Here is a 25,041-nt window from a genome sequence, read left to right on the forward strand (position 1 = left end):
AATATTTTAACAAAACCGGATATTTGTTGTTACTTAAAGTTTCATGCAGTTTGATCTCCAGCCTATAAACAACAAAAATATTCGAGTATTTCTCCAATATTTCCTTAGTATCCTTATTAAAACATATAGACTTTAAAACAAATATCAGGCTATTTAGGATAGCATAAAAAAAACCCAGAAATATCCTATAACCAGTTAAACACAAATTTACAGAGTGCGTTAACTGTGGGACATCAGTTGTGGTTGTTTTTTTTTCAGTTTGGAGTAACCCCAGTCCTGTGGGAATGAGTATTCTTGTTATAAATTTCATAGGCTTCTTAGGAGGCTTATTACATAAACAACTGACAAAGATAAATTTCCTTTGCAATTTCATATAGATGTAGATGTACAGTAAACAGAATAATATGGTTGTGAAACGATCTTAACAAATAATAAATATTACCAAAACAGAAGGTCAACAAATTGCCCCACTAATTCATGGATACAAATCACCTGCAATTTGTATATCTTAAACATAACAAACTTTAACATGTACAACATGTAGAGTATTTTAATCTTTTACAAATCTGATCTTCTACCAGTCATAGTTTCATAGTAACTTAAAAATTCTTACTTGCCTTGATGGCATTGTCTTAAATACTATTTAAAAAAAGTCACATGGAGCAAAATTATCTCCAATTTACAGAATTACTAGTAATAGGTAAAATATTGATGCACAAAGTTCAGCTAAAAATAAGCCTTATTACATTTTTCTACCTCAATACATGGTGAAATTCTCTACAAAAATGAAATATCAATGAAAAGACATTTGAAAACTGCTCTAGTATTCATTATATACCGTAATAATACAGACCATCATGTTTACAAGTCACTCATATTCTCAGGCCCACTTAAGCTCATAAAATCGGCAGATAACTCTTGAGCAGTTATTGGAATGCTGTCATTTGAATGTTGTGTATTTGCTGTGCTCCAAGCTGTTGCACCATAGTTAAATTGTGGACTTGGTATCCCACTATGTACAGTACCTATTACAAAAGAGTGAGCAGGACTTGGGAATGAGCTGAGAGAGGTTTGGTTATTCGGACTTGAAACTTGATAAAGATGTCCAGATGAGCTGATTGCCCCACCATCAGTTACAGTACCATCTGGTAAAAACATGGTATTTTCAAATTCACTTTCTGCATTTGATTGTATAGGAGTAAATGAATTACAAAACATTGAAGTACTGGGACCACTGTGTTGATTGTTTGATGCCAGTAGATTATCAACAGCATTTAGTGGTAATATCATTTCATCCTAAAATAAAAAAAATCAAATGACAACCTTAATTTAAAGAAATTGTTGAGCTAACCCAATGATAATGTGAACACTTTATTTGTCAACATTTGAGTCTCCTTTCCCATGTGTATCCATAATCATCTACATTTGAAAGTTACATTGATGACTTTTTTTGCGATTCCACCATCTGTTGGAGAGCTGTTAGTTCACTAGCAAATTTTTGAGTCTTCAAATTTAGTTTCGTTTTTCTGCTAGACCAGGCCTGAGCATCCTATGACACACAGGCCATCTGCTAGATGATATCATGCGGCTTGTGGCGTCATGTAAAATTTAAGGGAAAAGCAGCACGCGAGGAAATGGTTTGTTTGCTCTTGACACTGTCCCTGCCTATTCTGATATCAAAACCTGTTATATCCGCGCTGTTGTATGTCAAAATGAATCTAACCAATCAAATCGTTAACGAGGTCTGACCTCGTGTGAAACAGTGATTTTACGTTAAATATGTCTGTTATTTGCAATGTACATTGAAATACGTTGAAAAATTACATGTTTCTCATTGTTAATTCCATGATACATTGATGGTTGGTAACGTGGTCCGCAGCCTCCTTGTATCACCCAAATGTGGTCGCTCTTGCGGAAAGGTTGCACAGGCCTGTGCTAGAGCATACACACACTGGTTTTTACTATTATAGAATTTGTTGACACAACATTAAATATTCAGGAGAGAAGATAGAAAGTGAAAGTAAAATTTCTAGTTTGGGGTCAAATAAAGGATGTCATTTTCAACATCAGATTCCATCAGCAAGTAAAGAGAATTGATATATAATAATTTGAAAACAGCTCACCATAGTAGGGGTTTCAGGTTGCTGAATTGGGTTGTTAAGTATTTCTGGTGAATAAGCAATAGAATTCATACTATCATGTCTTATTTTAGGTTTCTTTCTTTTAATTTCTCCACTCACACTATCATCATCACCTTCATCACCTTCATCCTCATCATTATCATCATTATCATCATCATCATCATCATCATCTTCATCATCTTTCAACTCAATTTTACTGTTAATCATTATTAATAAAGGATATACTCCAGGTTTATAATTTGTTTTTTCTTTCTTATTCAGAATATTGTGCATAGAACAGACTCTATAGAAAATTTGGCTTTTTACAACCAGCTCACCTGAATTACTGTATATGATATCTGACAACAATTATGTAAGGAAGAGATTTTCATTTTGGAATACAAAAGATCAGTTTTATTGGCTTGTAAAAATTTTCAATTATTGAATTCTATGGAATTCCAACTAACCAATTGCTCTGTTCCAGCAAGTCCAGCTTCATCAAAGGCTTAACTAATTATAGTTTGTGTCCTTGAAAGTAGTCTAATTATAGCTAGATAATAAAAAAAGTTATTTACCTCAACATCAATAAAGTCTGTTCATTCCAATTTGGGTAACTTTTATTTTGTGTTGCCATATCTAAATAGCAATAATTTCTACAGAATTATATGATATAAATCAACAAATATGACAACAAACAATTATTCAAGTCAAGCAAGACAGGTATGATGAAGAATTATTGAAGAATCAAGATGAAACAAAAAGAAAGAATCACAAGCAGAAATAAACATAAAACATGGGTGATTATTCTAAGGATTTCTTTTTTCAAAATGATGTTTAACCTTTTTTGTCATGTTTACTATGGTGATACAGAGCTTTAAAATCTTTGATAGTAGTTTGGGTACCATACAACTTCTTTAACAATTGTCTGCCTTTCTCTTCATTTTGTATCCCACTTAATACAGCATACAATGAATATTTCTTAAAATATGATTCCACTGTTAGAGGACTACTTAATATTGGTTTAGATCCTGTCAAAAGACAAAGGATACGATCAGGATGATTTAGAAATAAATAAACAGATGTATTAACCAGATAATAATCTGATGAAGAAATAATTGTCATCCATATAATTGTATCCACTTATTAACTCAACAGATTAACAATAATATTTCAAATACATGTATTTTTAAGTGAAACATACAAAATTTAAATAAATACCTGCTCCACGAGAGAAAGCTGCTACTATTGCTCCAGTCAGGTTTTTATTCTGTCCATCACCAACAACCTTACTTTCAGAGAAGCGTAACAAAAATACACCATCAGGTTCATTACGTAATAACTGATCAGTCCTCTCTCTTGATACAAATCCATGTATAACTCTATAATGTAAGGGTTTAAAAGGATATGTTTCTCTTCTATGAATCACTACTCCATACGCTCACATCTACTGATGTTGGACAAGAGTAGAACATATTAATTACAACTTCATATATGTTAAATCTTATGGTCTAAATTCATAGATTGTTTAAATTGTCAAATTGGCAAAAACATAAACATGTATTAATAGACAGACAGCTGTGATGCACTGAGAGATAATATCTGACCAATAGTGTAGTAAACTGCATAAAGTCTGCTTAAACTAGAGGTACGGCAATTATTCAGTTTGGAATCTTGCTCAATGATCACTGTTATTTCACTTTGCTATTCTGAAAATAAAATTTTTTTAAAAATTTTTGAGTAATCAGTAATTGCAAAAAACAAAGTTATTGTAATAAAAATAATTACTGATCTTGCCACGGCTTCAAGAGGTAAAATTCAATCAAATTCAAAATGGCCTGTAACCACCTCCAGAATGGAATTGTTTTATCCTCTTTCGATCTCTGTAAATAAACACAAAATGAAATAACTTTTCAGGTATATAAATTGAAATCAGAGTTTCTTCAATAGATGCAAAATGTGTATCCTTTTAGCTGATTGATACGTTTCACACAAGTTTCATCAGGGCAGTTGGTTTGAAATGGGATTAAGATTTAACATCTTTAGATAATTAAAACGTAAATTTCACCTAACAGGAATGAAACACTAGCACTGAGCAATTTTTCAGTATGATGGTTTGTGACACATGTCTAGTTTGCAAGTAATAATTTCAAACATACATGAGTGCCTTCAAACTCTTCAAATTTCACTTCATTTCTAAATACAGGCTGCATTTGTTTATTGTCTTGTTCTGAAAACATAAAAAAGGTCAATGCAATTACATGTATAACCTTAAAATATAGGTCAGAGCCAGAAATGAAAAACTGAAAAAAGGGAAAACATAAGATATAGGTCAGTTGTTACTTGGCAACATAAAATAGGTCAATGACAAACAAAAATGTAGATCAGTAGAATCATAAGATATAGGTAAGTGATAAAGATGACACCATATGAATGTAGGTCAGTAGCATCATAAAATATAGTTCAGTAGCATCATAAAATATAGATCAGTGATAAAGATGACACCATATGAAAGTAGGTCAATGACAACATACAATATAGGTCAGTGGTAAAGATGACACCATATAAATGTAGGTCAATAGCATGAAATATAGGTCAGTTTTAAAAATGACAACATAAAAATAGGTCAATGACAACATACAATATAGGTCAGTGGTGAAGATGACACCATACAAATGTAGGTCAGTAGCATAAAATATAGGTCAGTTTTAAAAATGACACCATATAAATAGGTTAATGACAACATACAATATAGATCAGTGATAAAGATGACACCATATGAATGTAGGTCAGTAGCATCATAAAATATAGTTCAGTAGCATCATAAAATATAGATCAGTGATAAAGATGACACCATATGAAAGTAGGTCAATGACAACATACAATATAGGTCAGTGGTAAAGATGACACCATATAAATGTAGGTCAATAGCATGAAATATAGGTCAGTTCTTAAAATAACATAAAAATAGGTCAATGACAACATACAATATAGGTCAGTGGTAAAGATGACACCATATAAATGTAGGTCAGTAGAATAAAATACAGGTCAGTTTTAAAAATGACACCATAAAAATAGGTTAATGACAATATACAATATAGGTCAGTGGTAAGGATGACACCATATGAATGTAGGTCAGTAGCATCATAAAATATAGGTCAGTGTTAAAAATGACAACATAAAAATAGATCAATGACGGCATAAAATATAGGTCAGTGATAAAAAGGAGACCATATGAATGTAGGTCAGTAGCATCATAAAATATAGGTCAGTGTTAAAGAGGACACCATATGAATGTAGGTCAGTAGCATCATAAAATATGGGTAAGTGTTTAAAATGACAACATAAAAATAGATCAACGACGGCATAAAATATACGTCAGTGATAAAAAGGACACCATATGAATGTAGGTCAGTAGCATCATAAAATATGGGTAAGTATTTAAAATGACAACATAAAAATAGGTTAATGACAACATAAGATATAGGTAATTCTCAATATGACTACATAACATTGAGGTAAATTTTAACATGAAAACATAAAATACAGGTCAGTGGTTAAATTGGTGACATAATGTTTCAACACCATTTACACGTCTCGTCATCAAATGCAAATCATACTTAAATATAAAACATGAAATATAGGTCAGTGGTTAAAAGTCAAACATGAAATATAGGTCAGTGTTAAAAAGGAAAATATGAAATATAGGTCAGTGTTAAAAAATAAAATATGAAATATAGGTAGTGTTAAAAAGTAAAACTTGAAATATAGGTCAGTGTTAAAAAATAAAATATGAAATATAGGTAGTGTTAAAAAGTAAAACATGAAATATAGGTCAGTGTTAAAAGTAAAACAAGAAATATAGGTCAGTGTTAAAAGTAAAACATGAATTATAGGTCAGTGGTTAAAAGTAAAACATGAAATATAGGTCAGTGTTAAAAGTAAAACATGAATTATAGGTCAGTGGTTAAAAGTAAAACATGAAATATAGGTCAGTGGTTAAAAGTAAAACAAGAAATATATCAGTGTTAAAAGTAAAACATAAAATATAGGTCAGTGGTTAAAAGTAAAATATGAAATATAGGTCAGTGTTAAAAGTAAAACATGAAATATAGGTCAGTGTTAAAAGTAAAACATGAATTATAGGTCAGTGGTTAAAAGTAAAACATGAATTATAGGTCAGTGGTTAAAAGTAAAACATAAAATATAGGTCAGTGGTTAAAAGTAAAACACGAAATATAGGTCAGTGGTTAAAAGTAAAACATAAAATATAGGTCACTGTTATGAAGTAAAATATGAAATATAGGTCAGTGGTTAAAAGTAAAATATAAAATATAGGTCACTGTTAAAAAGTAAAATATGAAATATAGGTCAGTGTTAAAAAGTAAAACAAGAAATATAGGTCAGTGTTAAAAAGTAAAACAAGACATATAGGTCAGTGTTAAAAAGTAAAACAAGAAATATAGGTCAGTGTTAATAAGTAAAACATGAAATATAGGTCAGTGGTTAAAAGTAAAACATAAAATATAGGTCAGTGGTTAAAAGTAAAACATGAAATATAGGTCAGTGTTAAAAGTAAAACAAGAAATATAGGTCAGTGTTAAAAAGTAAAACATGACATATAGGTCAGTGTTAAAAGTAAAACATGAAATATAGGTCAGTGTTAAAAGTAAAACAAGAAATATAGGTCAGTGTTAAAGTAAAACATGAAATATAGTTCAGTGGTTAAAAGTAAAACATGAAATATAGGTCAGTGGTTAAAAGTAAAACATGAAATATAGGTCAGTGGTTAAAAGTAACACACGAAATATAGGTCAGTGGTTAAAAATAAAATATGAAATATAGGTCAGTGTTACAAAGTAAAATATGAAATATAGGTCAGTGGTTAAAAGTAATATATGACATATAGGTCAGTGGTTAAAAAGTAAAACATGAAATATAGGTCAGTGGTTAAAAGTAAAACAAGAAATATAGGTCAGTGGTTAAAAGTAAAACATGAAATATGTCAGTGGTTAAAAAGTAAAACATAAAATATAGGTGAGTGTTAAAAAGTAAAACATGAAATATAGGTCAGTGGTTAAAAGTAAAACATAAAATATAGGTCAGTGGTTAAAAGTAAAACATAAATATAGGTCAGCATTAAAGTGACAGATTTGCCATTTTTGCGAGTTGATTTGGTTCTTGAATATATATATATATAAGTATATAAATAGTCTTCAAAAGTACTAGAAACTAACAAAAATTGCATAATTCCTTCAAAAGAACCTCAAACTAGGAACTTCTATTTCTATATATGTCTTTTCTATAGTTTCAAGAAATGACAAGTTGTGTTTTTAACATTTCAACACACATAATTCTGTACACACATGGATTTGAAAGCTAAAATTTTGACGGTGAGCCATGACACTATTACTTATTAGCTTAGTTACAAAAAATCTGTTTCTGAGACAACATCTAAGTATTCCGACATTGTTTTCTGGTCTCAATTGATTTCCTTTTAATGTCAGTTCAAGAAACTCTCTGACATTCTGTTTATAATAAATATACAAATTACAATATGTCCAGTGACACAGAGTATAATGAATATTGTTAATATGAAACTGGGTTACTAATGATACCAATCAGATAAAATATGTCACAAACAGTTACTTTACACAAATTACAGCCTTAAAAAATTTCTAAAACTAATAAACCTTGTTGTGTATTGGACAATGGAAAGTGGACAGCTCCAAAATGCCAAAGAAAACTTTGATACAATAACTTCTACAAGCATACATGAAGTGTGGAAATTAACTTACTGAATAATTTAACAAGTAGAAAGTTTATTTCATCCTCTCTTAATAGACGACCATCTAGATATTTAAAACAGGCTTGTATCATGTCTGTAAATATTTCAGTGGGTATAGATACAGGTAAACTGGGTAAAAGATACTGAAAAATTAATTTTTGAATCTGTATTTCTTGAAAATATCATCATAAAACATTATTAAACCTGACACTGAGTCATCATCTTTTTATATAAATGATAAATTGAATCATTTCAATATGAATATGTTTTAGAGTTCAGATAGGTTTCAGAATTCTATCCATCAAATATTCTGCAGTAAAAGTTTATGTGTATCTGGGACACTGATATCATTGATTTGTAGCATTCATATTTTCATTCAGGTGTCTGTGGTTCTTACAATACCAATAAAATTCAGTGTTTTGTGATGTCATTATCGCAAAAGCTGCTATTGATATATTAGTGACATCATCAAATGCATAGTTTTAGTCAAGTCATCTGTTTAAAAATTGGAATGGTGCAAATCGATGATATCAGTGTCCCAGAAAAATTAGTGTTCCCGATACACATAAAGATTTCGGAAGACCCCTTACAATTCCTTTAGATCTATGACATATTTGATTTAAAGCTAAACTGGTATGGGTTACAGTACACTCTATACTTACAGGATCGGTATTATAACAGTACCATAATAAAGCCCCATGTGCACTATTAGCTTGATTACTACCAGTAATTATTGCCATAGGTAAAGACATAGTCTGAAAATGTCAATGCATAAATTTAATAAATATGTCTTACACATACAGAGTAGCACTTAGATCAATTCCTACTTGTTTTAGTAAGATATAAATGTGTAGGGTATGGCTGTCATCATAATACAATTATTACATCCTTACTGTATGTGTATAGGATGCTGGGTTTGATTGATAGTAGTCGATCCTCGTCACAGAAGTAGAATATTAAGACGGAAGTAGTAATTTTTAAAATATATTCAAGGACTCTTACCTTTAATTCTATGGTAATTTTAGGATTTTGAATCGACAAATCTGTTTCAAATACAATACGATATCTTTCTGATGTGACTTGTTCTGATTTGTTATTTTTGCCAGGTCTCTCAAAATTAATAATTTTCTGTTTTTTGAACTCAGCAATACCATCTTTGCCAACTGAAACTTGAGGAACATTTAACTCTCCACTGACACATCCTCCTAGTTTTTGATTTTCTTCATAATATAGTTTAGCTTTGACTTGTTTCATCACTGCAGATATACATTCTAATCCTCGTCCACATAAAACTCTGAAAAAAAAATCCACAAAATTTTTTATTCAAACATACTACATTTAGTTAAATGTTTTTCTGATATTTCTCATCTCCATTGTAATCTAACAAGTTAACAAACACAGTTCCATTCTAATAAGGTTTTTCAATCACACCACCTGTTTCTCCCTAACAATTACTAATGGTATAATAGCGAAACCCAAGGTAGACAAATATGACAGCTCTTGGGTTTCCCAACAATTTGTTATTGTTAGTAAGAAACAGGCTCTGTATACATGATTAGAAATAAAAGCCATTTTACATCCAGTATAAAGTAACTTACGAGACAGAAACATTAAATTCAGGACCACATTTATTAGATTTGACTTCTTCATCTTTAGCACTGAAAATAGATATTAGATGCTGGTGATGAAGAAAAATGGCAAACCTGTAATATAACTGTGAATGAACTTTGTTTTTTTAAAAAGGTAAGAAAACTTTGTGATTAACTAAATTTAACTAAAAATATCCTGCCTTTAAGCAAAATAAACACCTAATTGTAGAATCTCCTCGTCTTGTTTTTAAACAATGAACAGAAGTTTTTTCGAGTCATATTTAAAGACTTACCCTGCTTTACCTTTCCCTTTTCCTTTCTTACTTCTGTAATGGAAAAAAAAAAAATATTATAATCTTACAAGCACTTCACATACTGCTTGACAGGGTTTCGTCTATATTATCAATGTGGGTGTATATTGTCGTCGTCCCTGTATGTCTGTCCCTCGATGGCGCTTGATGTGTGGGAATATAAGAATTATAAGTGTAGAATAGAAACTTTTAACAATCAAAAATGGTAATGAATATTGTAAAATTGAGAATTAGTGCTCAATATATAATCTAACATACTGTCTGACTGAGTTACTCAATATATAATCTAACATACTGTCTGACTGAGTTGCTGAATATATAATCTAACACACTGTCTGACTGAGTTACTCAATATATAATCTAACATACTGTCTGACTGAGTTGCTCAATATATAATCTAACATACTGTCTGGCTGAGTTATTCAATATATAATCTAACAAACTGACTGAGTTACTCAATATATAATCTAACATACTGACTGACTGAGTTGCTCAATATATAATCTAACATACTGTCTGACTGAGTTACTCAATGTATAATCTAACATACTGTCTGACTGAGTTGCTCAGTATATAATCTATCATACTGTCTGACTGAGTTACTCAATATATAATCTAACATACTGTCTGACTGAGTTGCTCAATGTATAATCTAACAAACTATCTGACTGAGTTGCTCAGTATATAATCTAACATACTGTCTGACTGAGTTACTCAATATATAATCTATCATACTGTCTGACTGAGTTGCTCAATATATAATCTAACATACTGTCTGACCATATTACTCAATATATAATCTAACAAACTGACTGAGTTACTCAATATATAATCTAACATACTGTCTGACCATATTACTCAATATATAATCTATCATACTGTCTGAATTACTCAATGTATAATCTAACATACTGTCTGGCTGAGTTGCTGAATATATAATCTAACATACTGTCTGACTGAGTTACTCAATATATAATCTAACATACTGTCTGACTGAGTTGCTAAGTATATAATCTAACAAATTGTCTGACTGAGTGACTGAGTTACTCAATATATAATCTAACATACTGTCTGATTGACTTACTCAATATAAAAACTAACATACTGTCTGACTGAGTTACTCAATATTCAATCTAACATACTGTCTGACCATATAACTCAATATATAATCTAACATACCGTCTGAATGAGTTACTCAATGTATAATCTAACATACTGTCTGAATTACTCAATGTATAATCTAACATACTGTCTGGCTGAGTTGCTGAATATATAATCTAACATACTGTCTGACTGAGTTACTCAATATATAATCTAACATACTGTCTGACTGAGTTACTCAATATATAATTCAACAAACTGTCTGACTGAGTTACTCAATATATAATCTAATATACTATCTGACTGAATTACTCAATATATAATCTATCACACTGAGTTACTCAATATATAATCTAACATACTGTCTGACTGAGTTACTCAGTATATTTTCTAACAAACTGTCTGACTGAGTTACTCAATATATAATCCAACATACTGTCTGACTGAATTACTCAATATATAATCTATCACACTGACTGAGTTACTCAATATATAATCTAACATACTGCCTGACTGAGTTACTCAATATATAATCTAACAAACTGTCTGACTGAGTTTTTTCAATATATAATCTAACATACTGTCTGACTGAGTTGCTAAGTATATAATCTAACAAATTGTCTATAAAAATAATGCTAAAGTGAAAATATCCGCAATGGAAGATCTTAGTTCTGATCAAAATATAATCAATTTTATTCCACTATTTTTATCCTTAAACATACAATATACAATACAATGGTTCTGTCAAACAGTTTTTTTTTGTTCAGAATTGGCAGCATTTGTTTTGTTTTTTGCCTTTATAATAAAAAAAATCATCATACCCCTTTTCACTAGATCCTGTTACTTTCTGGACATCTGTTGGTTCAACCTCAACAACAAAACATCTAAAATCATAAGATAATTCAATAATTGATTAATTGAATGATAGAGTATTAATAATGATGGTGATTATTGTTGTCAATAACTGAGCAACCATAAATAATAATGATTCCACAAAATAAACCTGAATGCCAGTAATAATGTTTACCTTTCAAATAATTCTTTAAAATCTTTTACCAATTGTTTTCCAATTTGTTCATGTAGGGCTGATTCTTTGTCTAACTGTGGCTTGTCTGATGTATCTGGCAAGGATGTCATTTTTTGATAATGATCCTTATTTAACAATCCAATCATCTTTAATATCACCTTACAGGCCTCTGTACATCTAAAATATAACAATAGTAATAATATTCCAATTAGTCAGTGGCGAATTTTGGACTTGTTGGGTTGAGGCCAACAAATGGTAAAGGGCCTAATTTCTCATTTTAGGGTGGAGGCATGATGTGATTACAATTTTATGGCAGGAAGTTTGCGATCTTTTTTTTCAGGAACAGATCAATCAGCATCAATCGTTTGCACAATGTCGGGCTCAAACAATTTAGTTGATTCTCACACCTAGTAGGACAATTTATTAACTGTTTGATAATTTTTACTGTTACAAAATTTGTCATTGGCCGAAAGGCAGCTGCCTCTGCAATGAGTATTGTAAAATTAAGAATTTGAAAGATCAAGTAGAGAATAATGTAAAATGACAATGATTAAGCTAAGAATTTGTCCTGTAAAGATAGTGATGGTCATCTTAACATGCCCACAATAGTAATGGCAGCCATCAGTAAATGAAACATTATGTGTACCATAGAAAATTTGAACATTCAAGTAATGGTAAAAAATATTGTAAAACTGAGAATTAGCATAATTATACAATTGAGAATTTATATTGTTAAAATGAGAATTAGTATTATTATACAATTTAGAATTAATATTGTTAAAATGAGAATTAGTATTATTATACAATTGAGAATTAATATTGTTAAAATGAGAATTATTTTATTATACAATTGAGAATTAATATTGTTAAAATGAGAATTATTTTATTATACAATTGAGAATCAATATTGTTAAAATGAGAATTAGTATTATTATACAATTGAGAATTAATATTGTTAAAATGAGAATTAGTTTTATTATACAATTGAGAATTAATATTGTTAAAATGAGAATTAGTTTTATTATACAATCGAGAATTAATATTGTAAAATTGAGAATTAGTATTGTTGAAGTGAGAATTAGTATTATTATATAATTGAGAATTAGTATTGTTAAAGTGAGAATTAGTATTGTAATCTTTGATATTTACCCATCTTTTAGGATATTTATATTAAATTGATGACCAACTTTAATATAGGCCTTTTTGTGACTTTCCTTCCAGTTATCAATACATGAATATAATAATTTCAAATTTGTACTCAGACCTACATAAAGTTGTTTAAATTCTTGCAATATTTCCTACAAGAAAAACAGAAATAACATTGATTAACATTCTTTCATATATTTTAACCAAGTTACATTCAGCTACCAGAAAACATGTCACCATTTAGCAGGTACATGCTAAAATAGTTCACTTGCCTGAAAAAAAGCATCATTTGATGAAGACCTGTAAGCAAGTCCTTGTGATTATTGTGACCAGCTTTACAGAACTTTGAGCTCTGACTTCACTTGACTTTAGTATACTACGACTGTGTGAAGTTTTCCATTATAAAATATAAAGTACTAAGATGATATACTTACAAATTTAGACTGTTGCGTTTTGGGCATACTTGACGTAATGCACACTAACAGCATGAGTAAATTTAATTATTGAATATTTGTTGTGAGCAATTTAGATGCATGTAACAAATAGCAGAAGTTTCATACACTAAAATTGATCGCGAAAGTCTGCCAGCGCTTTCATAGTGGCAATGGCTTTAGGTTTAATTTGAGTTACAAAACAATTGCTAAAAAAATGACAATATCCAACTTGTTACCTGTCGTCTTTCTGTATATTCAGATGTTATTGTATGTAAATCAAATTCAACTGGCATTTCAGATTGTTTCAATTTCTTATGTCTGAGAACTAAAAAATAATTGTTCAAAATCATGATAGTCATGAATAAAGCTACAATTACATGATTCTGCAAAAGCAATAAAAAACAAACTGTAGCAAAATCTTTCCAAATCCTTGACAAATCCAAGAATGTGATTACATTTGTCCAGAAACTTGAACTAAACACCTGCGTAAGCTCAACAGATGACTCAGTGAGCAATTTTTTTAGTTTGCAGATGGCTAGATGAGGGAATCCTCTTTATGATGTCATTACTGTGGGGGATTCTCCTTTACTCCTCTGTTTCCTAACACAATACCACACAATTTATCTTTTATCTTGACAATTTTGAGGATTAGACATACAGCACATTTTGAGTTTGATTTTGAAGTGTGAGTTACAGCTATAGGATTCAGCTAATCCAAAGTAAATGCTAGAATTATAAAACCACATATTCTAGGCCATTAAAATAATCAATCAATAAAATGCTTCTTTCAATTAAGATGGCTTACCAGGCAAGGTAATATACTAGTGATTTCATCTTAAATAAGAATATTTGCCATTCAATCACAATATGAAATATTCAACCTTCTCATATATGATAATTAACAATATTTTCTCTCAAAATCTGACAAGAATTGTGCCTTCTGGAGTGTTTACTAACTAAAAACTAAACACATTTTCAAGAACAAGGACAAAAACTCATCAAATATTTTACAATATTTCTGTTTTTCATTAGGGTTTATCCTTGGGTGATAACAAACACTCATGCCAAGTTTCGTCAAAATCCATCAAGAAACCAGCTCTCTATCGTGTCCACAAACAATTAAAGAACAAGGGCAATAACTCATAGTAAATATTTTTCGATTCGTCTGATTTTCAATAGGATTCATCCTTGGGTGATAACAAACATTCACTACAAGTTTCATCAAAATCCATCAAGAATAGCACCTTCTAGAGTGTTTACAGGCTAAAAATTTAATGTTTTCAAGAACTTGGGCAATAACTCCAATTGTCTCAGCATAATACATCAAGATAATACCTTTAAAAAGATCTCTACCTCTATCTCCAATAGCTGTATTATTTTCTGCATCTTTATCTATTATCTGGGAAAAAAATGAAAAACATATTATTTGATATCATCTGGATGAATTTTAACTAAATTCTGATTTCTGATAAATCTACAAGAAGTCACAAATTTCATAATTTACAAAAATTCAACTTTCATTTGGAAACTATATTGAATATGGTCTCAATTTGGTTTAATTCTTTATCATCTTTTAACCGAGAAACATTTTTTGTTTGTTTCAAGAAACAATTATTTGAAAATTAACTTTGTTTGAATTCTGAACAATTGTTTTGCCAACAAATGTTTCGAGTCTGTCGTGCACGTTGAATAACAAATTTTTATGAAACATGTTCTGTCCTCAACCGATCAACATACAATATCTCATCACATGGAATAACATTTTATTTGAACCTTGTGACAAAGCGGCATACATCAGTTTTCTTTTGAATAATGTCCATCTAATGCGGTAAATAAAAACGTGAAAACATAACAAGCTGTCTACATCTTGCTTTACTGATCTAAATCTGATGAAATAAAACCATCACAATGGCAAAATGAAATATCAATTCTGAAAAGTAAATACTTTATAACATAAATATCTTGGTGCATAAAAACTTACTTCTAATTTATTGGAGCATTCCATCAGGAACCTATAGACTTTTGAAGTCTCACGTACAAAATTATCATGATCAGGTCTATTCACTTCTAAAATTATAGATCTCTTCACCGCTTTATTCTTTACATTAAATATAATACATAACATTTAGTGAGCAAAGTTTAAATATCAAATGAAATAAATGAGATCTTCATCATTCTTGCCTGGTAGAGACTGACAATGCTATATCCAAGCAATAACGTCATTCATGAGTGTAAGATTGCCTGGACATCAAGACAACTTTATCCATCAATCATATGAACTCATACTTCAATTGTTGTCAGCTAGACTCAGTTTGAGTACCAAATCAGGTACAAAACATTATGATATTCAGAGCCAACCTAAGTGTCAGCTTTCAGTCCCTCTAGTTTGTAAAAAAAGAACTCACCTGATCTGTGTTTGAAATATTGGTAGTATTCTAAAATAAACATAACAATAAATTAGTAATAGTTGAAAAGATATAAATTATTATCAAAATATCAAGGTACATAGAGGTTTCAATAATTTATTATCAAAACAGGATGGAAACCACTAAGCTGTCATACAATGCCAGAAAACACTAACCTGTGATATCAGCCCAGCACATTTGATCAGGATTTTAAAAGCCTGTATCATATACAGTTTAGCATTTTCATACAACTTCTGAAACAAAGAAAGTAAACATTTGTATATCTGGATATATCAGAATGACATTAACTCAATGTAATCTTGAGATAAACACCACTGTTGCCAATAGATCCCATTAAATGTAGACAAAATTGAATATGGATTTACTATCTGAGGCCTCTGAGGTTATAAAATTGTAACAACCAGTATGATATAATCAAAATTTTAAGGCTTAATTGACCTGATGGGTTAGTAAAACTAAATGTAAAACTGATTTAAGAAACTGTCCCAATCAAATGACTGGCATGCTAAAATTATCTTTATAAAGTAGCTCTTGAAAAGGGTTATTGATGGCTGAGACTGTCACCAGGAGTGAATTGTTGCTGGGGCCTAATTTTGTGTTAAAGAGTGACAGGCTTAGCCCTTCGTTGCAAAGAGCTGAAGGCAGCGAAAAATTAAGAGTGGTGGTTTGGGGGCTCTATAACTAGGAAATCGTTAAAACAAGAAGACCCGGGAGCGCATTTTTCAAAATTCTAAGGTGCCTTAATCCCCATTAAAATGTTCATCTTCTGTGGTTATTGTCAAGCCTTGAAACTGCATTTTTGTGATTAAATATATTCAATTTCAAATTATGATGTAATCTTGCTAACACATTAGCACCACAGGTGAAATGTTTTTAAAGAAAAATAAGCACTATTTCCAGCAATCTGAAATTACTTAACAACAGCGCTGTGATAGCTTAAACCAAATTCTCCTTCTAAATACTTAAATATGTCGTCTGCTAATGTTTCGTCATTTTTGTCATCTCTCTGTCTGTAACAGAAAAAAGATAGCTTGCCAGGCAAGGTAACATACACATCTACCAGCTGTCAGAAATGATAACAAAGTCTTTAGTGGCTTCATATTGAAATCATCTACAAGTTAAGGCAAAACCTGAAACAGTTCATCAATTTATCATCAAATTCAAACATGAACAATGTCTCATCGACGTACACACAAGTTCAATAACTCTGAAACTTTTTATATGATTATTGGTATTGAACTTGACCAAAATCTCATCAATAAATACATGCGTACCAAGTTTCATCAAAATCATAAAAATTGTAGTCTCTATCATGCCGACAAGCCAATTTTGACAAGTTTTTACTAAGTCAAGATAATAACTCGGAAACTCTAGACTATGAACTCTAAAAACTGTCCATCCGATTGTTACCAATTTAAAACTTGACCAAGATCTCATCACCATTTCAATGTGGGCGTATAAAATTCATATCAATGATATGTCAAATGATAGGGTATTGGGCGTTATAGAGATTTACAGGAGTTGTTTTGGGTTGTAAAGGTGGGGAGGCCCGTAAAGAGGCTGGCCAGGCTTTGTAGAAAATAATATATACTTACATATTGGCAGTGATCCATTTGGATTTGGCCAAAAATATTTCACAGACATAACTTTCACACTGGTATATATCTTGTACATATTTATCAGAATCAGACATTTTCTTTGTTGTTTACCTAAAGCTCAGATCATTGACTGCTGGTTAAATGTTTTCCCTACAAAATGTTAATCTATCTTGTGATACCCACATCTTGGTGACATTTTTTAAAATAAACTAGAAAATATTACTACAGAGGAGCCTTGTTATCCGGTTGCTGATAATCCGGAAACCCCAACACATTTTACTGGGAACAGAATATAATTTTACTATGTAAAATTACCCGTTAATCCGGTGATATGGTTTCTGATTCCACATGTCTGGAACCATTGGGAACCAATTAATAATTTTTTATAGTAATTAGTATTCATAATCTGTCTGACAGGTATGTTTTAAACTCATTCTGTAGTAGACATTTACAAAAAACTTTGTCTGTCACACCCAAGATTTACTACTTCAGTTTCATTTATCAAACTAACCATAGAACTGATCAGTATATAGTTCTATGCCCTAACATATCATTGTAATGTCAGCAGTTAATTAATCTGCAGTCGCCTACTCGAAAAACTCATTTCTAACAATTTTGAGACAACATCTTCTCAAAACTTTCATCTTTTCGGTTTGGGCTCAATTCTGTGTGCCTGTTGTGAATCACAAGCAATGGCATTTTGACTCAGACCTTTAATTAAAGTCTATATTCCACCTTTCTGAGAGATTTTGGTACTGATAGATAAATTAAGGTTATTAAATTATGCTGAGTATTAATAGGACTAGGCCTACAGAAGCCCTCAATTACATGTAATGCTAGTCCTAGCAGAGACCCCGTCCCAGTATTGATATAAAATTGCTTGGTTTTAATTCCTTATAGTGACAGTGACACAGTGACACAGTGACAACTCTGTTTACTTACCTTGAATAGTCTTTAAATAATGTAATAAATGCATGGATGGCATTAAATGCGAATGGGAAACGTTTGCAATCGGCTTCTTTGAAAGCATTTCCCGGAGAATTGATAGTAAATAGAAGTAGGGCAAGAGGGAAATCCGACAGCTAGGCTAGTTTTTGAGGACCTATAAGGGAAAAAATTTAAACATTTATTCTGATTGGTTACTTATTTCAATGTATCTTTTAAATTTAAACTCAATCAATTCAAATTTTATCAATAAAAGTTATGACAGGTACCTTGTTTTCATTTTGGTAAATGGGTTTTATAGTTTTCCCTGACAGGTCCCCAATGAATTCCCAAGGAAATGAAGGGAAAAAATGAAATATCTTATAACAACCGAAGACAGATAAATACTGCCGACGAATCAAATATAAGGGAACAACGAAAAAGTACATAAAACAAACATGATTTTAATATTTTTATTTAAATCAATTGTTAATTCATTTCATATCAAACAATTTCAACATTCTTCATTAACAGCAAAGTTTTGTTCATACCCTTCGGCTGTTAAGAGATATAAATGAGAATTATCTTTCCTTTTATGTGACGTCGCTGTCATCGCCCTCAAAATGTTACACAGCAAATCTGCCGAGTGAAATTAAACGATCTCTATTTAACTGTGTAAATATTTTGAGATCAAACATTTTACAGGTATGGTCTGGTCTGCCGGTCTGATTTTGGGGTTACGACTTTTTGAAGGAAATTTGCTGGAATGAATTAAAATATGAAGTGAATATCGAGACTAGGAAGTGTGTGTATGTGGTGGGGGTGGGGGGGGATTTACTGGATTGACACATGACAGTATTGAACTTGCAAGAGTTTTTACTGCAAGGAATGTGTGAAGACAGTAGTTTTACAGTTTGATATTAGAGGGAGGGAGGTTTGTGGTTGAGGGAGGGTCAAGTCAACCATTGACTAGTTTACTTAATACAGTGGTGTAACCTATTTTCGTGGATATAGATTCAACACCGAATTTCGTCAAAGTTAAAAAACGAATTTTTTTTTTACGTCTTAGATGTTTCATCAGATATTCTACAAAATGATTAAAATTGGTTTATTTCGATTTTCTTTATGAATCCTTCACTTTGACCCATATTTCATGAGCAACCAACTCGGCAACGGCGGCAGAATGCATCACCTATTTTCGTGTACAATGTTTGATCTATAAATAAGTCTAGAAAAACACGCTGTATGGATACCGGGTGGTATAATTAACTTCTCTTAGTATTTATCTTTAATATCAATTCATTATAACTAGTGACAATTCCTTCAAAGAACCACGATTTTAAAAAAAAAATAGTGACTGACAAAATAAGATACATAGCGTGATTTATTGCTAAAAGTCACTGAAACAACATAAGAATATGGCCCACTTTGTGTTCCATAGAAATTTTCTGCTGGCCCGGAATCCTCTAGTTGATCACGTGACTTCATTCGTTGGACTCCATTCTAGCAGACGACACTTGGAATTCCGATTACTGCTTGGGATTATAAGGAAATTCGGCCGATAAAAAATGGTGACGTTTGGTAATAAGTGAAATCCGCCATTTTGTATTTGTCAAAGTATACCTTAATAATTTTACCTTGCTTGATACTACTGAATTCATTCTTCTAGCTGATATTGTACAGAAAACCCATGTTTATCAAAACAAGCAAATGCGAAGGTCACGCAAGGTCGCACATGTATATTATTAATCCTTTCCGGAAATCCACGATAAATAGGTTTCTACGATTAGGTTACTTGACTGTATAATAAGTAGGTAAGACTTAAGTCTTACTCTACTCTAGTGACTCTACTGTCTTAAGTCAGTGATTGTTAGAAGAAGTTCCGTCTTTGACTCATGAGTCTCTTAGCCTTTTCAGATACATTCAGCATTTTTTCTTGCAGACTTTTGAAATGATTGTTGACAATATCTGATGTTTTTGCTGCTGTCAAATTATAAGTTACTACGAATGGAATCTATTTCCATAGTTTTTCAACAATATTTGCTAATTCATTTCATTTAGATTTAAAATGCAGAGAGAAAAGGTTTCTGACTGTTTTCATGTTAATACAGTGAGTGCTGACATCTGCTGGGATCAACTAAAGTTGAAACAAAATGTAAGTCATAATGGCAAATTGTTAAAATTTTTGCTCAGCTGATTTCAATATATTGAGTTCTCCAAAATGTTGCCCTAAATTACCTGATGATTTGTTTGTTACCAGTACTAATGTTAATCTTAAACGCATCTGCCATCTAATTCAGTGTATAGCTTTTGTTGTAGCATGTCCACATAGTTAAAGTTGATGATTTTTATTGGTTTGTATCACATTTGGGTTATATTGGTTTAAGATCATTTTGGATTTTGGATGTAAAGATTAATTGTCACTGTTTCAATGTATTATAGGTAGAAGAATGTGACTCATGTCCAGCAACTTCTCCACATCTATGGTATTGTCTTTATAAAGACTGTCATTATATTGGATGTGGTGAAAATGCAGAAGATCACAGTTTAAAACATTTTGAGGTTTGTTCAGTTTGTAGCTGATTTTGTTTGTTTACAATTTTAGTATATGAGCCTTTATATGATTCATCACCAATGGTCCAATATTTTGGCACTTGAGACCACCTACCCTATTTGAAATTATGTCTGCCGTATCCCTTGAAATAATTTGAAATATGTGTGGAGTTTCTGATTTATGAAGAAAGTTTAAATTTCAGAAATCTCTGTTTATCTCAATTGTTCAAGTCTATTCCAGATGTAACTCTAAATTCGTTTTTGTCAAGGTGTTTGATTGGCGGAATATTTAGTTATCAGCTATTAAGATATTTCTAGTTAGAACTAATCCCACAGAATCTTGTAGATGATGACACTCGCTACTGATTCCTTCTACCGTGATGTGTAAGTGCATTTATAATGAAACTCTGTCAGTCAAACAAATTGCTGAGAAACAAGCTCCATGTTGAATTATTTGTGTTTCAGGAGAAGAACCATAATTTAACCATCAATTTAATGACATTAAGAATATGGTGTAATAAATGTGAAATTGAAGTTTTTCCTGATAATAATAACCCACCATTGCTGTAAGTAGAAGCAATTTTTTGTATTTTTCATATCTCCAGATTGCCAAGGACATTGCGTATGCATTCCTTAACCTCATTTCACCCTGAAATACCAAACAGTTTCTTTTTTTCTCACATCAATGTTAAAGGGACCTAATCAGGTTTTCTTGCCTTTAATTTATATTGGGAGACTCTCTATTTGAACCCTTGTGATTTCCTATCATTGATTTCATGTCTGATACACTTACATATGAGTATCTTTGAAACTAGATGATACACGTGTAATAACTGGTTTATTTGGTGGCCTCTTGAAATTTTGAATAGTAAGAAAACCTTGTAGCATTTGTAATTATCTTTATGTTGAATTAATGCTGTCTTGTTAATAGACTAACTGACTTCAGATTCTATTGATTATGTAAGTTTTTTGACATATGTAAAATAATGACATTTTATGATAGTATCCATGGAAACCGTCATCTATCACCACACCACACTGGTAAATCAGATATATCTAATGAGAGTTCACCACATAGAAGTGTATCTACATATGAAGATTCTGACTCAGATTATGAAGATGAGACTATTAAACCAAGAGGTGGGTCTGACATTCATCGTTAAATTTTGTTCTATAGCAAAGTACCCAAATTCCTTATTTTTTATACCTCTAAAGCAATTTGGACGCATATTGTTGTCACTCTTTGCTTTTGTATGTCTTTTGTTTGGTCTGAATTTAAAAGATTAAATTTGAATGTTGACTTTTAGATTGATGTGAAAAGTAAACTATAAAATTCTCTACTTTTTTGATACATGATTATATATTAAATAATTATCAAAATGCAATTTATGAACATTGTGGTCAGACCTTAGAATTAACATGACATTTGTAGATGAAATGCTCACTCCACAAGCTACTGAGTTTGATTAAAAAATGACAGTGCCTAAATTGCTAGTTATCAATTCTTTCTCACTCTACAGGCCCCAATTATTATTATTTGACAAACTTTACATTTGTGGTGGTGGTTTGAATCAAGGGACAATGATCCGAAAAAAGGTGACTTGATGCAAAAATACCAAAGTGTTGTGTATTGTCATGTTATAAAACAAACTGAGAATACACAAATATAAGATACAAGATTGTGTCATTAAAAAATATATCAATTCATTTAAAATAGTTTTTTTTATTAACCTTACAGGGTTAACTGGTTTACAAAATTTAGGAAACACTTGTTATATGAATTCAGCTTTACAAGCTTTATCTAATTGGTAAGTATGTTTTATCATATACCATTTGCATATGATTTAGAGCTAGATCTAAAGAAAAAAAAAGAATATCAAGATAGTGCGCTTTCGAGAAGAAATATCCGGATATGATGCCTCAAGAATGCACAAATGAATAACCTAATATTTTTTCTGGAAATGTTATGGAATCATTTTTAGAATAGAATTTTTTACAATAAAAATCTTATCTGTTACCCATGTCAATATTGGGATTGTTTGTCGAAGTTAAGTAATTACCAAGTTAGAACTGTAACCAGATACACTGGTCTTACCAGAATCTAATCATCTTCCTGTCAAGTTATCTTATTTTATTTCCATGATTGAGTGCTAAAAAATTGTTATTCTGTGTATTTATTAAAACAAAATTGAATGTTGATATTTTTTTGTTTTTATATAGTCCCCCTTTAACAAGATTTTTTCTGGATTGTGCTGGCTATGTACGACCTGATAAAGCACCACATCTTTCTCGAAATTATTTACGTCTTATCGTAGAACTCTGGCATAAAAAAAGGTAAGACTACTCTCTCTTAATGAGTTATATGATCTGTGCAATATCTGTGCAAGTTGTATAGGATAAGTTTTACTTAGTCAAAAGGAGTGTTCATGTATTTGATGTATTAGAAGCACTGGTCCAGGTGACAAGTGTTATGGGAGATAATCTCTAGTGTGAAACAGAAATTATCACACATTTTATATTTATTTTAGACCAAGTTATGTTGTACCAACAGGAGTTGTCAATGGTATTAAAGTGGTACATCCAATGTTTAGAGGCTGTACACAACAGGTATGGTATAATAATCCATCATAATCTTTTTATAAATTATCTAATCATTAAAGAATTGGAAGAAGGTTTTCAAATCTGTGGTTTATGTGCATTTTAGATTCTATATCAAATTCAAAATTATTCAAATAAAAGTTTTTTTGTGTCTGAACATCATGTCTCATAGAATGTTCTGTCAGACTGCTTTGTGATGCTATTTTACTTTTTCCATACATGTGATAGTGATATAACAAACTAGGCCTACAGATTTTGTTGATTTGTTTTTATTTTACAGGATACACAAGAGTTTTTACGATGCTTTATGGACCAATTACACGAAGAGTTAAAACAACCTATTATAGAAGAAGATGATGATGAGGATGATGATCAAACTGAAGAAGAAACATCCACAGAATATCCTGTTACTCAAATAGTTCACGATCGTAAATCATCCATTGATTCAGCTAGTAGCCAATCAGATGGTGAATATGAAACTTGTGACTCAGGACTGAGTAGCGAACGTAATTCTGGAGATCATAATTTCTCTGAAGATGAAGGTAGTGATGGTAATGACCAATCGGGAGGAAGGTCAAATAATCAAGGTCGCGATAGAAATCGTCACAATGCTAGATCTATGTATGATATTAATGATACCATACCCAATGTTAAAGACAATAAAGAAACCACTAATTTATTAGCCAAGAGTCCCGAGAGACGTCATCGTCTGAGTAAAAGTGAATCCGGTGAATTTACTGATGCTGTATCTGATTTAGGATCTTCGACAACTAGTTTGAGGTCAAGGGTCAGTTCTTCAGTAAAACATTCAGCTCCATCTAGTGATAAAAATACACCGTCTGTTAATATTCATCAGAAATCTACCACTAATAAAAGTACATCAAGTAAAAGTGAGTGTTTTAATTATATATCATACTAGAAGATAAAACCCTAATTTCCTACCTTTTATGTTAATAAGATTTTATTTGCACCAATTCCCACACAATTATTGTGATTCCACTTAAATACAAACGCAAACCATTTGTGGCCCAAGAGCAATAGAACAAAGACCACAAACACTTTTCATCTCACAGCTTTTAAAAGAAGTCTAAGTTGTTCATGTAGATGTATTTTTATATTTCCTTATGTTGTTACAGAGAATAAGAAGAATATACATTATAAGAGTATAATATCAGAAACATTTGATGGTAGAATATTGAGCTCTGTACAGTGTTTAACATGTGAAAGGGTATGTATTTATAAATAACTATGGACTATCATTGAATTGTAAAAGATGTGATGTGTGTAAATATTAGAGTCTTAAAAAGACATTCCAACTTGAGTTTCCAAATTCTGATATCTTTGAGGTATATTTTGTATATTACTTTGTATTCATGACCATTATGACTATTATAGATATCAACCACTAAAGAAACATTTCAAGATCTCA

General features: G+C 31.0%; 2 protein-coding genes across 2 annotated transcripts; one reads left to right on the forward strand and one right to left on the reverse strand.

Annotated features, from left to right (window-relative positions):
- Positions 1-861: 861 nt before the first annotated feature.
- LOTGIDRAFT_231257 (hypothetical protein) lies at positions 862-18,505 on the reverse strand (the record flags this gene model as incomplete). The annotated part of the gene is made up of 22 exons (XM_009052305.1): positions 18,480-18,505; positions 17,535-17,687; positions 16,095-16,172; positions 15,919-15,948; positions 15,495-15,611; positions 14,849-14,912; positions 13,750-13,838; positions 13,083-13,231; positions 11,934-12,110; positions 11,728-11,790; positions 9,788-9,820; positions 9,504-9,563; positions 8,908-9,199; positions 8,568-8,660; positions 7,916-8,048; positions 4,277-4,347; positions 3,966-4,000; positions 3,339-3,499; positions 2,960-3,148; positions 2,696-2,756; positions 2,124-2,337; positions 862-1,296 (listed from the first exon to the last, which is right to left on the reverse strand). The coding sequence occupies exons 2-22, from the start codon at positions 17,550-17,552 to the stop codon at positions 862-864; spliced, it is 2,562 nt and encodes an 853-aa protein (XP_009050553.1). The 5' UTR covers positions 17,553-17,687; positions 18,480-18,505.
- A 606-nt stretch (positions 18,506-19,111) lies between these two features.
- On the forward strand, positions 19,112-24,531 carry LOTGIDRAFT_213731 (hypothetical protein; the record flags this gene model as incomplete). The annotated part of the gene is made up of 9 exons (XM_009052306.1): positions 19,112-19,166; positions 20,523-20,616; positions 20,904-21,023; positions 21,480-21,580; positions 22,018-22,154; positions 22,753-22,822; positions 23,235-23,348; positions 23,543-23,621; positions 23,893-24,531. Exons 2-9 carry the CDS (start codon positions 20,530-20,532, stop codon positions 24,529-24,531), a joined length of 1,347 nt encoding a protein of 448 aa, XP_009050554.1. The 5' UTR covers positions 19,112-19,166; positions 20,523-20,529.
- Between the last annotated feature and the right edge of the window lie 510 nt (positions 24,532-25,041).

The sequence above is a fragment of the Lottia gigantea genome, assembly GCF_000327385.1.
Source record: "Lottia gigantea unplaced genomic scaffold LOTGIsca_18, whole genome shotgun sequence".
NCBI classification, from domain to species: Eukaryota; Metazoa; Mollusca; class Gastropoda; family Lottiidae; genus Lottia; species Lottia gigantea.